Source organism: Cannabis sativa, chromosome 3 (assembly GCF_029168945.1).
Source record: "Cannabis sativa cultivar Pink pepper isolate KNU-18-1 chromosome 3, ASM2916894v1, whole genome shotgun sequence".
Classification (NCBI taxonomy): domain Eukaryota; kingdom Viridiplantae; phylum Streptophyta; class Magnoliopsida; order Rosales; family Cannabaceae; genus Cannabis; species Cannabis sativa.
This window is the reverse complement of record NC_083603.1, coordinates 16,150,327-16,173,946: the sequence shown is the minus strand read 5'-3', so window position 1 is coordinate 16,173,946 and position 23,620 is coordinate 16,150,327. Positions and strand designations below refer to the sequence as shown.

The 23,620-nt window shown below is 33.4% G+C and overlaps 3 protein-coding genes across 9 annotated transcripts in view; all 3 read left to right on the top strand.

Annotated features, from left to right (window-relative positions):
• LOC115709154 (protein SHOOT GRAVITROPISM 6) overlaps nt 1-8,610 on the top strand; it is a 28,944-nt gene extending 20,334 nt beyond the window's left edge. For all 4 annotated transcript variants that reach the window (XM_030637190.2, XM_030637189.2, XM_030637191.2 and 1 more), the window contains 16 exons: nt 3,657-3,729; nt 3,831-3,962; nt 4,276-4,457; nt 4,538-4,660; nt 4,825-4,885; nt 4,993-5,088; nt 5,640-5,740; nt 6,180-6,285; nt 6,558-6,671; nt 6,801-6,875; nt 6,975-7,073; nt 7,272-7,343; nt 7,435-7,520; nt 7,629-7,722; nt 7,880-7,987; nt 8,071-8,610. In XM_030637190.2, the coding sequence (XP_030493050.1) occupies nt 3,657-3,729; nt 3,831-3,962; nt 4,276-4,457; nt 4,538-4,660; nt 4,825-4,885; nt 4,993-5,088; nt 5,640-5,740; nt 6,180-6,285; nt 6,558-6,671; nt 6,801-6,875; nt 6,975-7,073; nt 7,272-7,343; nt 7,435-7,520; nt 7,629-7,722; nt 7,880-7,987; nt 8,071-8,232 (1,684 nt within the window). In that variant the 3' untranslated portion in view covers nt 8,233-8,610. The remainder of the gene's footprint in view (nt 1-3,656; nt 3,730-3,830; nt 3,963-4,275; nt 4,458-4,537; nt 4,661-4,824; nt 4,886-4,992; nt 5,089-5,639; nt 5,741-6,179; nt 6,286-6,557; nt 6,672-6,800; nt 6,876-6,974; nt 7,074-7,271; nt 7,344-7,434; nt 7,521-7,628; nt 7,723-7,879; nt 7,988-8,070) is intronic.
• A 1,422-nt stretch (nt 8,611-10,032) lies between these two features.
• On the top strand, nt 10,033-13,056 carry LOC133028925 (pentatricopeptide repeat-containing protein DOT4, chloroplastic). Its single transcript, XM_061111701.1, has one exon. The coding sequence runs from the start codon at nt 10,283-10,285 to the stop codon at nt 12,902-12,904; it is 2,622 nt and encodes an 873-aa protein (XP_060967684.1). The 5' UTR covers nt 10,033-10,282; the 3' UTR covers nt 12,905-13,056.
• A 9-nt stretch (nt 13,057-13,065) lies between these two features.
• On the top strand, nt 13,066-14,378 carry LOC115711431 (protein SHOOT GRAVITROPISM 6). Of its 4 annotated transcripts, none has more exons than XM_061111705.1 (5): nt 13,066-13,125; nt 13,238-13,309; nt 13,551-13,681; nt 13,828-13,935; nt 14,019-14,378. In XM_061111705.1, exons 3-5 carry the CDS (start codon nt 13,553-13,555, stop codon nt 14,175-14,177), a joined length of 396 nt encoding a protein of 131 aa, XP_060967688.1. In that variant the 5' UTR covers nt 13,066-13,125; nt 13,238-13,309; nt 13,551-13,552; the 3' UTR covers nt 14,178-14,378. The 4 variants fall into 4 exon arrangements, with proteins under 4 accessions (XP_060967688.1, XP_060967686.1, XP_060967687.1 ...); XM_061111703.1 differs by lacking the exon at nt 13,066-13,125 and adding an exon at nt 13,389-13,480 and having other exon boundaries at nt 13,178-13,309; XM_061111704.1 differs by lacking the exon at nt 13,066-13,125 and having other exon boundaries at nt 13,179-13,309.
• The last annotated feature ends 9,242 nt before the right edge of the window (nt 14,379-23,620 follow it).

Genomic DNA, 23,620 nt, shown 5'->3' with positions numbered 1-23,620 from the left:
AATGAAAATTGCAATTGATTTTTCACCAAACATAATATGGTATTAGAGCATTTAGCTTATAAAATTTGAATTTTGCTACAAAATTAGGTTTGTTCTTTTGGGGTCTTACATAAACAAATTTTAGGGTTTATTTTGAAAACCCTATTTGTGTTGGTTTTCCATTCTCACCACCCACACCAAGAGAATCCCAGCTGCCTATCCACGTGCTGGCAAAGTCCAGTGGTCTAACTCCTTAGGCGTAGGCCCCACCACATGCTCTGCCACTTGTGCAGGCCCCCGTCATTTCCTTTGAGTTTCATTCTTACAAACGTACTCCCCAGGCGGGATACTTAATGTGTTAGCTACAACACTGCACGTATCGATACACATTGCCTAGCCCACCGACGATAGTTTTTGTTTTGTTTCTTCTCCATCGTGATTCTGGTTGATTAGTGCTTCGATTTGACCACTTAGTTTTTGTACTTGCGACTGCTTGTATTTGCCAAGGTTTGGGCTTTCGACTAATTTTGCCTTTCCCTCTTCATCGGTATACCTAGTTGGATTTTGGTTGTCACAATTTGTTTGTTGGCTTGTTGGGATTGTTGTTTCCATACTTAGTTGTCTTGTTGGCAAGGACATAACAATGTTTATGCGCAATAGATTGAGGTGGAAAAAAACACTCTATTGCGTGTGCCTCAGAATGGTGGAGAGAGGCGGACGCCTTAGCCATGTGAGGCGGTCTGAAATGTTGTGATTGAAAAACCAGAATTTGGGGCTTTTTTTAGCCCATTTTAATTCAGCAATTAAAGAAAAGTCCAATAACATTTAACTTTTAAAAAAGGCCCAATAACAAACAACAAAATCCCAATAAAACTCAAACAAAAGGCTTTTTTAAAAAAAGAACACAATTTAAAAGAAGAAAACAATATTTTCTGGAGTTTGAACTTAGAACAGCTGTGGCCCCCTCCCCCCTAGTCGCACAAACTAGAGAATAAAAAAAGAAAGAAAATTATTGCTCCTTACTGCTTCCTCCTTCCTCCTCTTTCCTTTAATTATTTTAATTAAATATTTGTGGCTTACGCCTCAATTTATGCCCAGTGCGCTTTAAGGCTTACACCTTGCCTCACAAAAAAATGCCTTTAGGCTTAAATTCACAATTTTAAACATTGGGCATAGTATTTGCAATTTATTCTGGAAAATTTGTTCTTATTTCTATAGACGAATATGTCAAATTCTTACAGTATCAAGAATCTTTACAGTCTTCATCTCCAATCACTTCTATTGCCGAGTCAGTAAAACAAATGCATGTCTTTTTTCTTCATGCTCCAAATGGGTCATTGACTTCGGTGCCACAGACTAGTACTGGTAATTCTATCCTCTTTTCTACTCTTTAGTCTCATGCTTTCACTTCTACTGTTCCATTAGTCGATGGGTCACCATCTCGTGTTTCTTTTTGGTAGCCCATCACTTGAGAACTCCAAAGTCAAGTGTGCTTGACCTGAAGCAATCTCATGAAGGGTGACCTCATGGAAATTTTTTCCAGGAAGCGTGTGAGTGCAGACAAAACATGGTGGAAAGACTCGTGTTGGTTTTCAGGGTCAATTCTAGGAAGTAGCCAAATGTGACGTACCTGTGTATAAGAGCCATAAGTTTGTGAGTGGATGCCCAATGGAGGCTTGAAACAGGGGCGTTACAATTTGGTATCAGAGCCTTCACCCAACTAGAAATGTTGCCGACGAGGACGTTGGATCCCAAAAGTGGGTGATTGTGATAGTCAAAATCTCGTGATCTGCAAGGGAAAGATTGGGTTAGCTGTGCAATCCTACATCACGTGGGGAAGGTCAAGTGTGATGATTATAACATTGTAGGTATGGGACTACATAGTTGAAGATGACTTAGATGAATTCATGAGTACTACCTATGCTAACAAGATGCATTTTTTTTGGGTAGTCCGTCACTTAAGAACTCCAAAGTTAAGCGTACTTGACTTGGAGTAGTCTCATGATGGGTGACTTCCTGTGAAGTTTTCCTAGTAAGCGTACGAGTGAGGACAAAACACGTTGGAAAGACTTGTGTTGTTTGCAGGGCCAATCGTCATTCCAGGAAGCAATATAGTGACATACCCGTGTAGAAGAGCGATAAGTTTGTAGGTGGATGTCCAAAGGAGGCGTGAAGCAGGGGGCGTTACAGTGTTTGTCCACGGTAACCAAATTAGAGCCCAAGTTATTGAAGTGTGTATGACTGTATCCCTTGGGTATTCTCGTCTTCACAAAGTGTGTGGGTGTTATTGTCCCAGTCTTAACAAACATCTTGTCTTTATTTATGTTACTTTCATGGAACACAAACCTTATTTCTCGTCTCTATCAATTCCTACTCGTCAGGGGGATGATGATGATTTGTTGGTATATTTTGTCACATCTTTTGACCTTGACACACTTCCAGACGAGATGTTATTGTTCACTCTTAACAAATATCTTGTCTCCATTGATGTTACTTTCATGGAACACATGCTTTTTTTCTCGTCTCCATCAATTCCTACTTGTTAGGGGAGGATGATGATTTGTTGGTATATTCTGTCTCGTCTTCTGATCTAGACACACTTCCAGACAAGTCTGTTGTTGCATAACTGGTCTCAGACACACTTCCCTAAGAGTCTCCCATTATTCAGCCCGTCTCATCCATAACTCCCGACATGTTTCCTATTAAAGTGTACTCCAGGTGTCCACCTCCTGTTTCATGTCTTGCACCAGCTTCTTCATCATGAGATCTAGACCCGAGAGATGATCTTCCTAATGCATTGCGCAAAGGTAAGTGCCAATATACTTATCCTATTTTTTCTTTTGTTTCACATAACAACCTGTCGTCTTCTTGTTCTTTTATTGCTTACCTTGATTCCATCTCTATTTTTAAAACTGTTCATGAAACCATCTATTCTTAAAACTGTTCATGAAACCATCTCTCATTCTGGTTGGCATAGTGCAATGATAGAGGAGATGGATCTTTTAGATGATAGTGGTATTTGGGACTTGGTGGATTTGCCTTCAGGGAAATAAGTTATAGGACACAAGTGGGTGTTTTCATTTAAGGTCAATCAATCGGGATGAGTCTGTTGCTTGTTTGAAAACCTATCTTGTTACTAAAGGGAGAGCTCAAACCTATGGAGTTTGTTCTAATACCTTTTTTCTTGTTGCAAAATTGACCTCTGTTCACTTATTTATTTTGATGGCAGCTACTCATGACTAGCTTTTGCATCAACTAGATATTAAGAATGTTTTTCTTCGTGGTGATCTTCAGGAGGAAGTGTATAAGGAGCAAACTCTTGGGTTTGTTACTTAGGGGGAGACAAGTAGCATTTAGTGTCTTTAAAAATCTTTATATGGTTTGAAACAGAGTCCCCAAGCCTGGTTTGGAAAATGTGTTGATTATCTATGTAGCAAGTTGGGCACGATCAATATCTATGTTCCGGGGGAGTGTTGGCTGTGTATTAGTTGTTTAATTAGCTTAATTCTAGTTTCCCAATTGTATAGTTTCCTATAATAGATTCTTAGCTGTGTATGTATACGTGTATTACTTTTCAATGAAAATTACAATTGATTTTTCACCAAACATAACACTTCTAATAAAAAGAAGGATATAATCTCTCTAAAGTAGGTCTGTTGATGTAAATATGCCTACAGGACCACCCAATCTTTGCTCGCTGCTACAAATCATGTAACTGATAAGCATTTACGTTTGGAGACACTTGGTGCTGTATCCTTTTTTCTCCCCCTCTTTCTATTTTTTTTATTTTTGTATTAGAGAGGGTATTGGATCGCTTATATTTCTTACCTTAGCTCCTTAACTCCCTGAAGATATCTTCTCTGGCTGAAAACACCAGCACTAAAGTTGTTTTTAATGATGTATTGGCTATGGCTGGAAGGGATATAGTGACAAAGGACATATCCCGACTGCGGGGTGGGTGGCCAATGCAGGATGCGTTTCATGTGAGTTTTTTAGTACATTTTGTGGACTACAATATGTCATTAATTCTCAATTCCTTAAGTGAATCATAATTTTACTAATTCTGTTGAAGCTCCTTTTGGTTGGACCAGTTTGGAAGATAAATCTTTATTTATATATTTGTCTATTTAAAATTAAAAAAAAAAATCCATCACTGAACTCTGCAAAGTACTGTGTTGGAGGAAAACATTGCATTATTCATAATTGCATCAAAAGGGTTGACACACTTATTTTCCTGGTGGATTATAGAAATGAAAATCGAAGCATCATTTTGTTTTCTTTCGTTGTGTCCCTTAGGCATTTTCCCAGCATACAACACTTTCTTTTCTGTTTCTCGAGCACGTCATCGGCGTCCTTAAACAGATTCCAGTCCTTAGAGGTGATTCAGAGAAAGCAGAAAACTCCAGCCAACTTGTGGACGGTCAAATAGATGGTAACATCCTGCAGGCTGCTATCATTGCTCTTACTGCCTTTTTCAGGTAACTATAGTCAACTAATATTATATGCTTAAGGTATATTGTTCAGCTCCATGGGTTAATTCGTTTCGATTTATTTGCAGAGGTGGTGGTAAAGTAGGAAAGAAAGCTGTTGAACAAAACTATGCTTCTGTTCTTGCTGAGCTTACTTTACAACTGGGAAGTTGTCATGTCCTAGCAAGTTCTGGCCAGCTAGAACCTTTAAAGTAAGCATTAAAAAAGTCTTCGGAAAACTAGACAATAAAACTTGAAAAAAACTCGACGAAAAGTTTAAGCCAAAAAAGAGTCTTCATATATCTTGAAAAGCACATCCACATATAATGAATTTATCAATAAGTTAAGCGTATTTGTACCACTTCTCATTTTGCAGGGCTCTTTTGACTGCATTTCAGGCATTCTGTGAATGTGTTGGAGACCTTGAAATGGGAAAGGTAGAGAAACGCACAGAGCAGAATTACTAGTGTAGTGGAGTTTTCATCAAGTTTTGTAGCTTGAAGGAAATGTGGCTTTCTATTTATTTATCTTATGTTGTTTGTAGATTTTGGCTAGAGAAGGGGAGCAAAATGAAAATGAGAAGTGGATCAATCTTCTTGGAGAAATAGCAGGCTGCATCTCTATAAAGAGACCAAAAGAGGTATTCTGGTGCATGTGTTACCCTCTTTTGCTCATTATGTTTTTCAATCTGTGTTTGCTCTTTGGGAAATTAAAATTCATATAGTAGAGAGGAGTATGTTCAGGTATATACTTCTGAATGTTTTTCATAAGCGTGCCCACGGATGTTCAATAAAAATATTGAATCAGTCCATACAACGGGAAAGTGACAAGAAAGATGCTGTATTGTTTGTGTGCAGTATTTGCTACAAAGGATACTTGCTCTAGATTATATATTAGATAATTTATGGTTGGTAACTGAAAGATGGTACAGCAAGCCGAACACAATTCACATTAATGATTTTTTTTAATTTTTTAATTTATTTTTTGTGAACTCAAGTTCACATCATGCCTTGGGTTTGGCCAGTTCTTTTCTAGGTTTTAAAATCTCTTTCCCTTCTTGAATGATAGCAAGTCTTTGAGTGGTGGATAAGATGCCAATAGATCCATATGATAATGAATAAATATTTTAAAAATATGCATGTGTATTGCTTAAGTCTCTCTGCTTTTTTCGTTCTTGTTTGTCTTTTACAGGTTCAAACTATATGTTTACTTTTGAGTAAATCCTTGGATCGACAACAAAAATATCAAAGAGAAGCTGCAGCTGCTGCATCGTCTGAGTTTGTCCGGTACAGGTACCTGTAGCAGAGACATAGGGAGAAAAATGGTTGAGGGGGTTTAATGCTTTAGGGTTTATTTATTTATTTTTTTTTTTTGAATGCTATTATTGTCAAATTTAGGGGTATCTTTGTTTTTTTGTGCCACAATAAAAATATTATGTTTTTTTTTACTACAATAAAAAATTGAGAGTCCCGAGGCTCCATGCTTACTACAATAAAAATATTTTTTTTGAATGCTTACTACAATATTATATTTGAATGTGCTTTTGACATGGTATGCCTTATTCCTTGCATGTCTAAGACTTCAGTCACATATTAAGACCATCATTAATGTGCGAGCTTCTTCATGGCTTCTATTATTTATGTGTTAACTAGCAATATTGAGCTCTTTTTCCCGCTCCCGATATTAGTTAGTTTTGAGTAAATTCTTTATTGCCTTTTCTGAATACTGCAGCGGTGGATTTGGTTCCCTGTTGGAGCAAATGGTGGAGGTGCTGTGTCAGCATGTATCAGACGAGTCTTCAACTGTTAGACGTTTGTGCTTGAGAGGGCTAGTACAGGTCTTCAGATGCTTGCATTGAATTTTTACAGCTGAACTTTTATTTTGTAGTTATTGTTTTTATTTTCAGTTCTTTGAAAGTGTGAACTTCAATTTCTTCTACATACATGACCCAGACATGTTTTCCCAGTCACACTCAATATCTGCAAGCATTTCACTCCCTTTTAGGAGATGTAGGAATGAGTGCTTGAAGATGAATCAAGTATCTCAATGTTTATTTTCTGAAGTTTTTCATTTTCAAATAAATTATATGTTCAAATATCTGAAATGCAGATACCATCTATTCATATTCTGCGGTATACAGCTCAAGTTCTGGGAGTAATATTAGCATTACTTGATGACTCAGATGAATCTGTGCAGTTGACTGCAGTTTCTTGTTTACTCACAGTGAGCCTCCTTTGCAGTTCATGTTAAATATTATGTTGAAAAAATGTGATTTCTTTTCTCTCGTCAATGGATTACAGATTATTGACTTGACTGCTCATTCTTGCTCTTTTATTTATTTAACTTGCATAGATACTTGAATCAGCACCAAGTGATGCCGTCGAACCTGTTCTAATCAATCTTTCTGTGAGACTTCGTAATCTTCAGGTGCGAGAAGTTTGGTTGTTGAAACAAGGACTAATGATACGCACCAAATTTTGTATTATTTGTAATCAGAGCTTTTGTGCTGACTTGCTTTTCGAATAGGTGTGTATGAACTCAAAGATGCGAGCTAATGCTTTTGCAGCCTTTGGAGTACTTAGCAACTTTGGAGTTGGTGTACAACGGGACCCATTTCTTGAGCAGGTATCTTTTTGAAGCTTATCTTACCTTGGAATTTTTTAAAATGTTTCATATTTCAGTCTTGTTAGAATTCTTAGTTCCTTACAAAGGTAGTTGCTCTAATTTTTTCACTGACAACCTGCTTGCTTTTCAAACTTATATAATACTTGCAACTTGATATATGATATGATATGCATGCTGCTCCCTTTTTTTGATAACCAGATACATATTGCTCTTCCTCGCTTAATTTTGCACCTGCATGATGATGATGTTGGTGTGCGACAGGCTTGTCGGGTATTTACTTACAACCTATTTTTTTTTTGTTTTGTAATTGGAGACTATTGAAAGTATTAATTACACTTGTTTTCTATTCTCTTGTGAATAGAATACAGTAAAACAAATTTCCCTTTTGTTGGAAATGGAGGGATTAAGTGTGCTGCTGAGCTTACATTGTTTCAATTCTGATCATAGGTAGTCCCTGACATTATATAATGCCTATTTACATTACAGTACGATATCTAAAGTAATGATATTTTTACAGTGATGGAAGAATACTAACTCTATCTTATATTTTTCCAGAAGCGATTATGAAGACTTTGTTAGAGAATTCTCAAAGCAATTCGTTCAGCATCTTCCTTCTAGAGTTGATACTTGCATGGCATCAATAATAAAGGTTCTTAACAATTGCTGTTAATATATTGCTTTTGTATCATCTGGAATGAAGGCCCTTGGGGACATTGTTCCTTGAGAATCTCAGATCAAACACCATTGTGTTCTCTTCTGCCACTGCAAGGTGCACCAACTTGACTGGTTTGATGTTAATGTTACAGGTTTTCGATGCCCCTTGGCCAGTGATCCAGGCAAATGCTATATACTTTTCTAGCAGTATGCTGTCTTTTTCAGATGATCAACACATTTTGGCTCGTCATTTTACGCAGGTATTTTTCAGATTCATGTTGTCTCATTGATTATTGTGTAGATAATCCGAAATAGCAGTTTCAAATGGTCTCTCTTGTTTTAGGTGTTTGGAGTGTTGGTGGGTAAAATGAGCCGCTCATCTGATGCCGTTGTTAGAGCAACATGCTCTTCTGCAATTGGTTTGCTGTTGAAATCCACTAATTCAATCTCGTGGAGAGCTGATCGACTTGATCGAGTGGATTCAAATCGGAGGGGGAATGATTAATGAGTTCAACTGTTGAGTCTTGTTCTGCCTCTGGATACAAAAATCAGACCCCTCGATTTTTCGCACTGCTATTCAAGAGTTTTCGAAAAGGCAGGAAGGAGTGATGGACCCTGTACGGTGTGTTTGTTAATTTAAGTTGAATGTTAAAGCTTCCTATTTTTAAAATTTGTATAGTTCCTGGCGAGTAGTTTGTAAAGCTTTCTATTATTAATGTCAATTATTTGTAAATTATGTGAGCACGAGTTAGATCCATTTGTTTTTTGGTCTAGCATAGTTGTATACCTACCTAGTTTGTCTACAGATGTAATAATTGCCATGTTGTACATTAAAGTAGAATATAAATAATCCAGGCTTGTGAGGTTGTGGCTTTTTTCTTGACGTGGATATGGTTTTTTTAGTCTCTAATCTATTTGATTCAAATTCAAGTAATGAAATATCTATAATAATTTTGCTTTTTCTTAATTACGAATAAACTTCTAAATGAAGGAGAGAGTGTATGATTATAAATTATGATTTTTAATTTTTAAAAAATAAAATAATTAGTAAGTAAAAATTCAGAACGAAGTAAATTTATTTTTACTTTTTAATAATAATGTAGAATTTTATTTGGAAATAATACTAAAGTGTTGTTTTTATAATAGTATGTAAATAACTGGGGATGTTTAAAAAATTTAATTTTATTAATTTTTCATATAATTTTTTTTAAATAATATGAAAAATTAAGTGTACAAACTACCCGACTTGATATGTATTTACAAAATTGGACGTTTGATATAGTTCTTATAACAATCTTTTATAATTATAAAAATTGTTCTTATTATAATTAGTTAACATTACTAACATTTTATACCTAATAATATGATATGTTAGGTGTATGAACGAGTCGATCAAACTTGTTGTATTTGCAAATATTTTTTTTTTTTTTTTTTTTTTTTTTTTATAATAAAAGCTTGACATAGTTCATATTTTTATTTTTTATGACGACAAAACAATAGCAAAATTGAGAAATAATCAAAACAAGAACCCACCGCCCAGAGGAAGAGCAACTCAAATTTAAACTTACTGAGACAAGCCAGGCTAAGGAGCCCAAGTCCTAGATAGATTAAAGCCATAAGCTAGTCGAGATAACTAGGAATATATAGACAAAATATAACTCGGACCAAAAAGAATCAAGAGGACTACTCTTCTGAGCGAAAAATAGAATCACACAAAATTGAGATAGGATAAGCTCGAATTCACGTTGAAAAATACTAAAGGCAGTCTCCGACCAAAGCTTAGGTCACTTCAAACCCCTAACCAAGATAAAATATCCCGACGTAAAGAGATTGAGAGATAAAATATTTCGACGAAAAGTGAATGTGGATAAGGCACATAAAATAAGAACAAGCATAAGAAGGGAATAAATAAAAGTCTCAACAATCTAGCACAACTGGATAAGGCACGTGGAGACTAAAATTAAAAATCAATAAAAGACATGCCTCAGCTAATCACTACAATATAAATAGATCATTCATGCATGCATAAGAAATTAATGCATAAATAGAAAAAATTTATGTAGAAAAGAGATGCATTAAGAACTGAAAAAAAAAAAAAAGAAAAACCCCACCAAAAATAAAAATCTCTAAGTGAATTTCTTGACAAAAAGTACCCATGCGTTTTGGTCAACACAATACATATCGTTACTTTATATAAAAATGAGTAATATGAGATACTATTTAAATTCTACAATTAGTAAATATTAGTCATTTATATTTTTAGATGACACCATTAATTACTCATAGAAAAATATGCATAATTGGAGTTTCTCCTAATCATTTTCCTATAAAAGTTATGCATTTGTTTTAAAGGAATGAAAAGATATTTTTGTAAAAAATATATAATGTGATTTTTAGAAACAAAATACAAAAGTTGATTTCAGTCTAAAAATTAAGAAATGTCTAGTCGTGTTCACGCAAATATAGATATGGTCTTTTAGTAACATTTGGTTCTTCCAACTTACACTCAGAGTTCTGTCCCGCACTCTCATATTGTAGCAGCAATTTTGGCAGCCATGTTCATGGTGGCTAAATCCTCACCAAACTTATTCTCAGTCTCACCGACTCAAGACCATGACTGTAAGACAGACTTGCTAAGATCCTCAACTGCTTCTCTTCCATTCCAATTGTCCCCAAGAAGCTACTTGCCATCTCTCAATTCAGCCTCTTCTTTTCCCGTAATCCGATCATCTGCTTCGGCTGCTAAAGTCGTCAGCCATGAAATTAAGATGAGCTATTTATGTAAAGTGGGTAACCTGAAAAAGGCCATGGAGTTGCTTTGCGGGTCCCAAAAATCAGAGCTCGAGTTAAAGACTTACTGCGATGTTTTAGAGCTCTGTGCAGAGAAAAAATCATTACAAGATGGAAGAAAGGTCCACTCTTTTATTTGTGAGAGTGGGGTACCTGTTGATGGGCATTTGGGTGCAAAACTTGTCTTTATGTACGTAACTTGTAGAGATTTACGAGAAGCAAGACGGGTTTTCGATATTATTTGCAGTGACAGGGTTTTCCTTTGGAATCTTATGATAAATGAGTATGCAAAGATTCGTAATCATAAGGAGAGTGTAAATTTGTTTATGATGATGCAACAGTTGGGTGTTCAAGCAAATTCCCATACATTGTCTTGTATTTTGAAGTGCTTTGCAGCCTTAAGAAACGTAAAAGAAGGCAAAAGGGTTCATGCATATATTTGTAAAATGGGTTTTGTTTCTCACAACACGGTTATGAATTCTTTGATTGCTTTTTACTTTAAAAATGGGAACGTTGAAAGTGCACAGAAGGTGTTTGATGAATTGCTTGATAGAGATGTTATATCCTGGAATTCTATGATTAGTGGGTATGCGGCTAATGATATGGGGGAGAAGGGAGTTGAAATTTTCACACAGATGATTTGTTTGGGTATTGATGTGGATTTGGCCACATTAGTGAACGTTCTAGTGGCTTGTGCAGATATTGGAACTAGTTGGCTGGGAAGAGCCATCCATGGCTATGCGATAAAAGCTTGTTTTCATAGGGAAATCATGTTTTGCAATACTTTACTTGACATGTATTCAAAATGTGGGGACATGAGTGCTGCAGTTCAAGTTTTTAAGAAGATTGGCAAAAAAAGTGTGGTGTCATGGACTTCAATGATGGCAGGTTACGTCCGAGAAGGTCTTTCAGATGATGCTATCGAAATATTCTATGAAATGCAAACAAATGGAATTAGCCCAGATATCTTTACTGTTACGAGCATACTTCATGCTTGTGCTTGTAGCGGATCACTGGATGATGGAAAAGTTATTCACAATTACATTAGAGAGAATGATATGGATTCAGATTTGTTTGTCTGTAATGCGCTAATGGATATGTATGCCAAATGTGGAAGCATGGAAGATGCTCACATGGTTTTCTCTCATATGCCTACAAAGGACATTGTCTCATGGAATACCATGATCGGAGGTTACTCCAAAAACTGTCTTCCAAATGAAGCTCTCGAATTATTTTCTGAGATGCAACATCATTTAAAGCCTGACAGTAGAACAGTAGCATGTATCCTTCCTGCTTGTGCTAGCTTAGCAGCTCTAGACAAGGGCCGCGAGATCCATAGTCACATAATAAGAAATGGCTATTTCCAAGATCGAATTGTTGCTAATGCACTTGTTGACATGTATGTAAAGTCTGGGCTGTTAGTACTTGGACAATTACTTTTTGATATGATTCCTCAAAAGGACCTGTTCTCATGGACTGTGATGATCTCTGGATACGGGATGCATGGATTTGGCAAGGAAGCTATTGCTGCCTTTGCTGAAATGAGAAATTCAGGAATTGAACCTGATGCGGTTTCCTTCATATCTATACTTTATGCTTGCAGTCATTCAGGATTACTTGATGAGGGGCGGAAGTTTTTCAATATTATGAGAAATGAATGCAACATTGAGCCAATGTTGGAACATTATGCATGTATTGTAGATCTTTATTCCCGAACTGGGAATTTATCAATGGCTTATAAGTTTATTAAAACTATGCCAATTAAACCAGATGCCACAATCTGGGGTGCTTTGCTTTGTGGGTGTAGGACCTACCATGATGTTAAACTAGCAGAGAAAGTTGCAGAACGGGTTTTTGAACTAGAGCCTGAGAATACAGGTTATTATGTTCTTCTTGCCAATATATATGCTGAGGCAGAAAAGTGGGAGGAAGTGAGGAAGCTAAGAATGAAAATTGGTAGGAAAAGGCTAAAGAAGAATCCAGGCTGTAGTTGGATAGAGATCAGAGGCAAAGTTAATATATTCTTCTCCTCTGGTGATTCACAACCGCTGGCAAAACAGATTGAGTCACTACTGAAGATGCTAAGAGCGAGAATGAAGGAAGAAAATTACTTTCCCAAACTGAAGTATGCCTTGATTAATGCAGATGACATGGAGAAAGAGATTGCACTCTGTGGGCACAGTGAGAAATTAGCTATGGCTTTCGGAATACTGAGCTTGCCACCCGGAAAAACCATAAGAGTCACCAAAAATCTTAGAGTTTGTGTGGACTGTCATGAGATGGCTAAGTTCATTTCCAAAACATCTGGGAGAGCAATAATCTTGAGAGATTCTAATCGTTTTCACCGTTTTGAAAATGGGTGTTGCTCTTGCAGAGGTTTTTGGTAAATTTAGAAATGAGAGTTTATTCGAATATAGGTGAATATGTTAGTTTGGTCATTTGTTTATTTGTTACAGGTAGTCACAATTTGTCACCTCTAACCATTTTCTGTTATTACTTTATTGGTTTTTATTATCTTAAAGGCCCATTCTCTTGTGTATTTGGTGCTCACGTTTTCAGATAATGTGTTGCAAAATTTCTTGTTGGAATTCTAGGTTCCCAATAAAGGGTAGTTGCTCTAATTTTTTCACTGAACATGTTTGCTTCTCAAATTCATATACTCTATACTTGCAACTTGATATTTGATGTGATGCATGCTGCTTCCTTTTTTTGATAACCAGATACATATTGCTCTTCCTCGATTGGTTTTGCACCTGCATGATGATGATGTTGGTGCTCAACAGGCTTGTTGGGTATTTACTTACAACTTCTTTTATTTTGTTTGTTATTGGAAGTGTTAATTACACTTGTTTGCCATTCTTTTGTGAATAGAGTACACACTAAAAGGAATTGCCCCCTTGTTGGAATGAAGGGATTTAAGTGTGCTGTTGAGCTTACATTGTTTCAATTCTGATCATTCATAGGTAGTCCTTGACATTATATAATGCCTAGTTACATTACAGAACGATATCTAAAGTAATGACATTTTCACAGTGATGGAAGTAACCAACTCTACCTTATATTTTTCGCGAAGCAATTATGAAGAGTATGTTAGAGAATTCTCAAAGCAATTCGTTCAACATCTTCCTTCTAGAGTTGATACTTGCATGGCATCAATAGTAAAGGTTCTTAACAATTACTGTTAATATATTGCTTTTATCATCTGGAGTGAAGGCCCTTGGGGACATTGTTCCTTGAGAATCTCAGATCAAACAGCATTGTGCTCTCTTCTGCCACTGCAAGGTGCACCGGTTTGATGTCGATGTGGCAGGTTTTCGATGCCCCTTGGCCAGTGATCCAAGCAAATGCTATATACTTTTTTAGCAGTATGCTGTCTTTTTCAGATGATGAACACATTTTGGCTCCTCATTTTATGCAGGTATTTTTCAGATTCGTGTTGTTTCATTGATTATTTTGTAGATAAACCTAGATAGCAGTTTCAAAAGTTCTCTCTTGTTTCAGATGTTTGGAGTGTTGGTGGGTAAAATGAGCCGCTCATCGGATACAGTTGTTAGAGCAACATGCTCTTCTGCAATTGGTTTGCTGTCGAAATCCACTAATTCAATCTCGTGGAGAGCTGATCGAGTGGATTCGAATTCAAATCGGAGGGGGAATGATTAATGAGTTATGCTGTTAAGTCTTGTTCTGCCTCTCGAAAAAGCAGGAAGGAGTGATGGACCTGTATGGTATGTTTGTTAATTTATGTTGAATGTTAAAGCTTTTATTGTTAAAATTTGTATAGTTGCTGGCGAGTAATTTGTAAAGCTTTCTATTATTAATGCCAGTTATTGTAAATTATGTGAGCACGACTTTGTTTGATCCATTTTTTTTTTTTGGTCTAGCATAGTTGTATGCCTACCTAGTTTGAAAAAATTAGACTTAAAAAAAAAAAACGGTTTATATTCGTTTATTACTTTATATTATCACTAGAACACAATATTTAAAAGGTGTTAGAAAGCTGGTTTTTCCTCGTTGATGTCTTTACAAATTCAAAAGTAATAATCTAGTAAGTGGTTAAATTTCGTTTGGCTTTATTTTTTTTGGCCTTTACTTATTTGGGGTTTATACTAATTTCTTCTTACAAGTAATGGAAAAAAATCTGTGTTCAAGGAGGGCATATAATTTTATGAAATTTATTTTTTATTTTTTATTAAAATTCAAGAGAGTGAGGGAAAATATACATTAATAGTATTCTTTTTGACTTGGCGGTATTTTTTTTTTATTTGAAAAAAAACCCGTCTCTTTTTTGTGGTGCATCTCTCATAATATCGCCTATTTCACTACATTATTATAATACTTTTTTGAAAAAGTTATAATCTTATGTCATGGAAAGAGTTTTTTGTTGTAGTATATGATTTCCTGTATTAGATTTCAATTAATAAAATAAATTTAAATTTCATTAATAAAAAAGATAGAACACAAAATAAAATTACAAACTATATATATAGTTACATACATATATATCAAAAGGACATCAAACCTAACTGTTGGCATAAGCTGATTATAAGACTACAGTGGTAGCAAAAAATAATAAAATACCACTATCCAAAATCATACTCTATTATACCAAAATAGTTTTTCAACAGATAAAGAAGACTAGGGTGGACGGCGGAATATGTTGACCGCATCTCGCAACTGTTCAGGCATCGTGTCTACTACAATCAACAGCCGAGTCATGGATTCTGCAGTAATTTCATTTAGCTGGATGTATTTATTGCACTCTCTATTGCTGAAATACCATTGTGCACGCGTTGGAGGTAAACTTCTTATTGAGGTGTTAACGGAGCCCGAATACTAAATCTCCAACCATTTACACTTGACCGGGTAATGGTAATCATGTCTTTAGGCAGTGGGGAAGTTAGAGGTACTTCGAAACGTCTTCTTTGTCCATTTCGAAGATTATGAACTTCAGGACTTCGACTTCGAACTCGAGATGCATGAGATTGGTTTTCAGAGTTGTTAGATGAGTCATTGCTATCACTAGATGAACCGTTAGTTGCAGTGTTAGTATTATTTTTCAGCTGCTGATACATAGCAGATAATGCATTTGAAGAAGGCATTTTATGTGTATGATACAAATAATACAACACTTTTATATAGCTCCTGACCGCCTCTGTTTTGAAAAATATTGATAGGAAAAGTTTATTATTCAGTTTTTTTAATTTATTATATAAAAAAGAAAACATCACTTTGATACACATGTCCATTAATTTATTATTTAGTTGCTGGCGAGTAATTTGTAAAGCTTTCTATTATTAATGCCAGTTATTGTAAATTATGTGAGCACGACTTTGTTTGATCCATTTTTTTTTATTTTTTTATTTTTTGGTCTAGCATAGAGATGTAATAGCGATGTTGTACATTAAAGTAGAATATAAATAATCCAGTCTTGTGAGGTTGTGGCTTTTCCTTTACGTTGATAGGTTTATATTCGTTTATTACTTTATATTATCACTAGAACACAATATTCAAAAGGTGTTAGGGCAAGTGTAATAGAGAAACTTAAATTTAGTGTTAAATCAACACTAAAAGAATACTATGTTAATACTATTTTTTTTTTCAATTCTAACCACAACACTAAAAATTACACTAAAAAGTATATTTTTTATTATTATATTATTTAATTAATAAATTAAATTATTATTTAATTATTTGTCTACAGTGCCCACTATTATTTGTAGGACACCGTAGACTCCCACCAAAATAGGTTTACTTTTAGTGTTAGGTTGGAAGCTTCTAGTAAAAAAATTACATCATATTTAGATTTTTAAAATCTCATTGGAGATGGCTTTAAAAAGCTGGTTTTTCCTCGTTGATCTCTTTCCAAATTCAAAAGTAATAATAAGTGGTTAAGGGATATATATTTGATCCAAAGGCCACAAGAAGCATTTTTTAAGCATTTTGCTACTATTTTGGAAAATGGAATGTGACTATTACCGTTTTCATGACATTACACCGTTTCAATACTATCCTCAAGGTTTTTTTTTTTTTTTTTTTTTTTTTTGAAAACAACCTCAAGGTTTTGGTATTGAAATAGATTCATTTGAGTGCGCAACTTCAAGTAGTGTTACCAAAAGGGTGTGATAATTTTGACATGGCTTATGTTAGAATTGTAAGATGCATGTACATTTCAAAATAAATTGACAATAAAAGGAGTAATCCATGAATTTTATATATGATGTTATATTTTCATACATTAGCAATGTCAAATTTTCTAAGATTCTTTCAAGATAGTGATTATATTTTGCTAACCAATCTTGAACGATTTGTTCATAAGCGATACTTTTTGATTCACATTAATTTTTTTTGGCTCACTATTCCCGAATTAAAAGCGCCTCTTTTGACTGTCTTTTTGGACCAGCTGTTAGATTTTGATCAGATACTCGTTAGAGTTTTACTTGGTTTTGATACCATGTTAGAATTGTAAGATGCATAAGGTTCTATCTCAAAACTAACTGACAATGAGAGAAGTAACTCATAAACCTTATACATGCTGGAAGTTATTTTACCAAGATCTTAGATCTACTCACAAGTATGTTGATTTAACAACCTAAATATGAACTTCTAAAACGATAGGAAATTAAACACATAAGAGTATCAGAAATCTTACAGTGATTGCAGCGGAATATATGTCTCCTCCCACTCAGATCTCTAACCCTTGATTCCTTTCTGTAGCAGAGTATAATCAAGATCTGAGCCCGATAGTCCTTCTTTGTTGTTTCTGAATTCTACACAGCCTTCCTCACTATGATTGAGGTATTACTTGATGTGTGTGGGCACTACTCTAGCACTTATACTTTTTGAAACAGTGAAGGAAGAGAGAGAGAGAGGGTGGCGGCTCAGAGAGAATTTTCTGAGAGAAAATTCTTTCAGAATAATGTTGTGAAAAGGTTGTACAGTTGTGTTCAACTCTGAAGCCTTTGCCTTCTATTTATAGAAGACCACCCAGGGCTATGATTGACATTTGGAATTGAAAAAATCAAAGAGAAAAAGTAAGCTAAGTGGCCGGCCTAGGCATTGTGGAAACAAGGCTTGCCATTTTTCCAACTTTCCTTTTTCCTACACTGATAGTTTCCTGTTTTGTCAAAAAACTGCTAATTCCTTTGTTCAACCACATAAATGTCAAATCTAATTATATAATTATTAAAATTAATTATCAAATAATATATTGTCATTTATTTTATTAATAATGAAACTAATTAAAGTTTCCCAATTAATAAATATGCCCTTCAAAATCTTTATTTACTGTTTTGCCCTTAATAAGTGATAAATTCTCAAAAAGACAAGTCTATCTTGAGAATTTTTAATTGATTAACTAAAATCAATTAAATGAGTCTTACAAGTAATATCATCTCAACTAGTGAGGGGACCATGGGTCTATATATCCGAGCTTCCAATAAGCAGATCTAGAATTTACCACTTAAATTCACTGACTTATTAATTCTTCGTTGAATCCACACATAGAACTCAGAATTGCACTCTCAGTATATAGAATGCTCTATATGTTCCACCATATAGACACATTATTAGTTATCCATTGTTATAATCCTAATGTGATCAATGATCCTCTATATGGATGATTTACACTGTAAAGGGACTAAATTACCGTAACACCCTACAATGTATTTTATCCTTAAAACACTTAACCCTGTATAAATGATATTTCAACTAAGTGAAATGAGTACTCAATCATTTATCTCGTTTGGTTAAGCTCGAAGGAAATCACTCTTTGCTTACTATTCGCCAGATAGAAGCTATAGATTCCATATTTATGTTAGCGCTCCCACTCAATCGCACTACCGTGTTCCCAAAATATATGTATTGCCCAGACTAAAGATTAGGCTTAACTAACAAATCAAAGAACACGAATAATACTCTTGAAATTAAGTCTAACCATATCAGGATTTCGATCATGTGATCTAGGATCAACTTATGATATTGAATTGAATAGATGTTTACGGTAAGTTTCAAAATCTAATTCAAAGTTCAATATCGGTCCATTCCAATGCATACTCCATGCATCCAACCTGAGCTTTACTTTAACCTATGTTCTGGAAAGAACATAACATTTCTCCAAATGTAAGTAAACTCTGTTGTAGATTATCATATCGCAAAAACCCAAAGTGTTCGATAAATCTAGGAATACTTTATTCACATAGTCATGTTTATTTTCCACTGTGTTGACAACACAATAAACATGATCAAGTATGTGAAAAGGGGTTTGGATGAATTTATAAATCAAATAGACAAGCAATTGATTAAGTGAACCAAAACATACACAAGTGAATGAAAAATTACTTCTGTTACTTTATTGATATTGAATAATCTGGATTACATTGAAACAGAGTTTTATTTAGGGCATAAAACCCAACAATACATAGTGTCATATTTCCATACATTAACAATGTGAGACTTAGGGATGACAATTATATCTACAGGGGCGGGGGTGGGGGTGGGTATGGATTTAAATGTTCATACTCGAGTCAGGTTCAGGGCGGGGACGGGAGAGTAGATATCCGCCCCGATATATTATATGTATATATTTAAATTTTAAAATCTTAAATATTACAATTAAAATAATTTCATATTTAAGTTTTTTATTGATTACATTAATGAGACATTTCAGTTTTCATAAAATACTTGCGGTGATGCATATTAATAATCACACTTAACTGCTTTAAGAAAATGACACTTAACCACTTATTTTCGATTGCCAATTATGTATCTACTAACTCTATTTATTATACATTCTGTTATAAATATTAATAATTATGTGGATGTCCAAATCTTTTATTTATTACCATTAATTGTAATCAACATTCCTCTTTTCTTAGTTTTCCTTTTTCTTAGTTTCTTAATATTTCACTCTTGTATTTGTATAAATAGGGGTTCACCCCATTGGAATAAACAACTCATAAATTCTCATTCACTTTCTCTTTCTCTCTTCATCTTCTTCTTCTTTCCTCTCATCTACTTTATATTATTTTATATTATTTTATAACACGTTATCAGCACGAGTCTCTGCCCAAACTTCAAGCATGAGTCTCTGTCCAAGCTTCAAGCATGAGTCTCTGCCCAAACACCAATGTAAGCATTTTGTTAAAGTTTTTGAATTGTTTCAAGGTCACGATACACTAAATATATATTTATATATATACTAATCTGACTGAAACAATTTCAAGAATCATTTGTTTTTTTTTTATCTATATATCTATATATTATATATGTATGTATATGTTTTTATATGTTTATTATTGATTTCATATATATATATTATATTCTTATTATTCATAATATGTATATGTGTGCCTAATATGATAAAGAAAATCTATATAAATTATACATATATTCAGAAGATTATGTATCATCGATAAAATATTGCATATATCTTAAAGATTATGCGTCCTCAATAAAATCTTGCATATATCCTGAAGATTATGCAAACATAATATTCATTATATAGTTGATGGATATATAATGAAAGAGATGAATACATATTTATATATATGTTCTTGTATTCTTTGAGGACAATGAAAAGTAATCTAATATCGATATAGATTTTGACAAACATTTCCTGAAGTAAATGTTTTATATTTATCAAAGAAAAAAAAATGATTGTATTTATGTGAATACAACTAAAGAATCATTAAAAATGATTATTATTGATGCAATTTTATAGTGGGTTTTGAATACCCAAAAAGAATGTTAAGAAAATTGCATTGAAACATCAAAGTATAAGAATAACAGTGAGCATGACTAATGTTATTTAAATACACGAGACATGTATTTATTGTTCATCATTCCCTGCAGAGAATGATACGAATTGAATTCAACTACTTTTAAAGATTGTTTGTATTAGTCATGTTACTATACATTGTTATTACTTGCAATGTTGGAAATTATTGCACGTGACATATATTAAAGATCAAATTTTGCATACATCTCGGAGATTATGCAAAAATTGTATTCATATATTCTTTGAAATATTGTTAAAGAAATTGCTGAGTAATTTCTTTTTATATATGGACAAGTAATAAATTTTTAAGAAATTTATAATAATGTTCTACTTGTTCAACGTCATTCCCCGAAGTGAATGTAATGATTTTAAATAATCAATGACATTATTTACTACTCAAATATTTCCAAAAAAAGTGGAAACAACCAAAAGATGAGATACCACACATAATCAAAGTGCATGAAATCTATATATCATGTGTGGAATTGAATAATAGTGGTCGCGTACCTGTAGTACGGACACACTTATAATCAAGATAAAAGTATACTTGATTATTTAATAGAATGTGAATTGTACAAACTTATTGTACATTTAGAATATTTAAATATCATTCCCTGAAGAGAATGAATAGACATGAAATTCTATTTCAAAGAATATAGATTTCACATATATTGGTAATGCCAGAAGAAAATTAATATATGCATATTTTATTATTTCTTGAAATCAATAGTTTCAAACTATTGTTAGTACATGATATGTATATATATAGTTACTATATAATTCAGTTTGTATATTCCCAAAAGTGGATATATAATTTACTAATATTTGTTAGTGATCCAATATAATCAAAGTGATAAAGAATCACAAAATGATTATTTGAAAAGCTTCCTGAAGAAGTCTTACATACAATTGCTACTTGGAGTAGTAAAATATATTTGTATGTACCTAGATGTATAACTTTTATCTAGTTATGAAAGTGATAAGAAATAACTTATTATATGTACTTATTGTACATTTAAATATATAATATATCAAGTCATGATAATTAGACTAATGAATAGTCTATTAATAAATTAGACGACTTGTTAAAAAGATACCAGGAAAAATGAATGATATATTACGGTTATATCTATTTGACAATTACAATAACATGATGAAGTTGTCATGTATTTTTTAAATTATACACATCATTGAATTGATGATAGTGATTCCTGAAGAAATATAAAGTTTGATAAACATAATAGTGACTCCTGAAGAGTGTATATGTTTTGGAGAATAATATAATTATATTATTCGTGTATATAAAAATGAAACTTATAATGATTATGTTGTAATGAATTTACATTACCTTTTGAAAGTTTCATTGAAATACAAATTATAGTGAACCTGAAGTTCATAAATTGAATTATTTTGACATGATCATTCATATGCAATAAATTGTCAAATGATTTGACTAAATTTTGTTGAAGAACCAGAAGATTCTTCTCATTGTTAATTTATAAGGCTCAAAAGAAGAATGTGCATATATTTGCACATAGAAAATATTTAAATTATATTTCTTTAATAGTTTTGAGCCATTATTAGATTTTTATTGCATAGTTTCTTATCGATGTGATAAGATTATATAATCATGCATTTATAAAATGTGTAAATTTATGTATTTCTAATTATACACGTATGACTCATTCTTAGAAATGAATTAAGTTCATAAGGATTGAACTTGAAACTGAAGTTTATTGAACCTGAAGCTCAATGCCATATAGTATATATGAGTTTAAACAAATATTGATTCATTGTGATATACTGAAATCCCTACAGGTATATTAATATTATTAGATATCACAATTTTTAAAAATTCTCTCGATTAGGGGGAGAGAAGCAGTTGGGATCGATGATAATTTTTGAAAAATGATCCTTGCACAAAGTATATAAGAACAATGTAGTTTAAAATGATATATACCAACTGCAAATCAATATTATTCAAAGTTGAGATAGAATGAGTTGAAAACGCCTGAAGCGTAAATGAACAATGTAGAAATTATTAATAAATGTTCATTTGAATTATCCTGAAGTTGTTAAATCTAGAGGTACTCATGGAGATACCTTAATGTTATAAAATATTGATGATTATAATGATAACCGTGATGAAAACGGTACTCGAAGAGACTCCCAAGAGAAGTTAAACATAACACATTTGATCATAATTGAATCACTGAAGTGATTCGTTATAGGTACCTATAAATGATAAACATATTTAAAAAATATGTAATTTAAAGAGATCTCTATAAGTTATGTCAATATGGGAGGAAATTATCATATAATGAAATTTTTGTCGACAATAGATGTTGAATGTTTGCATATGCAATAAACTAACATGAGATAGCAAGGATCATGGTATTAGATTTGTCGAGAATGATCGACATACATTTTGATTTTTGGCCAAAATATTATGACGCATTCCAGGCAAGTTTACTCGCATAAAGTGAAGTAAGACCTGTAGGGTGTGCAAATAAATATTTCTAATGAGAAATTTGTTGGAATATTATTTTACCAGGATCTTAGATCTACTCACAAGTATGTTGTTTAAACACCCTAAATATGAACTTTCTAAAACGATAAATTAAACACATATAAAGTTAAGAAAACCTTACATTGATGCAGCGGAATTAATGTCTCCTTCCACTCAGATCTCTAACCCTTGAATCCTTTCTGTAGCAGAGTATAATCAAGATCTGAGCCCGAATGTCCTTCTTCTTCAAGTTTGATCCTTCACAGTCTTCCAATCTATGATTGAGTTACTGCTTGCTGTGTGTGGGCACTTACTCTTTCACTAGGGTCACGAAAAAGATGAAGGAGAAAAGAGAGAGAGAGGTTTCGGCCAAGGTATAGAAAGTGGGGAAGGCTCAGTTTTTCTTCTGAAGAGAGAAATTTCTGTCAGAAAGGCTTGTGAAAACTTGTGTAATTTGACTGAGCCATCACTTTCTATTTATAGGCAACTACTAGGTTTAGGTTAGGATTTATTTGGCATTAAAATAATGAAAATATTAATTTGAAAAACTCATCTAAGTGGCCGGCCATATGGTGTTTAATGGGCCTCACTTGATTTTGCAGTTTTATCAAATTTTATCTCTATTTTCTCAAAAACGCCAATTTTCCAATTCTAACCTTTTAAATGCCAAAACTAATTATTTAATAACTAAAATAGATTATTAAATAATATTGTCATTTAATTTAATTATTAATTAGACATATAAAGTCCATTTATAAATAAATAAACCTAGAATCTCTTTTCTTTACAATTTTACCCCTGCTTAGTGAAAATTCATAA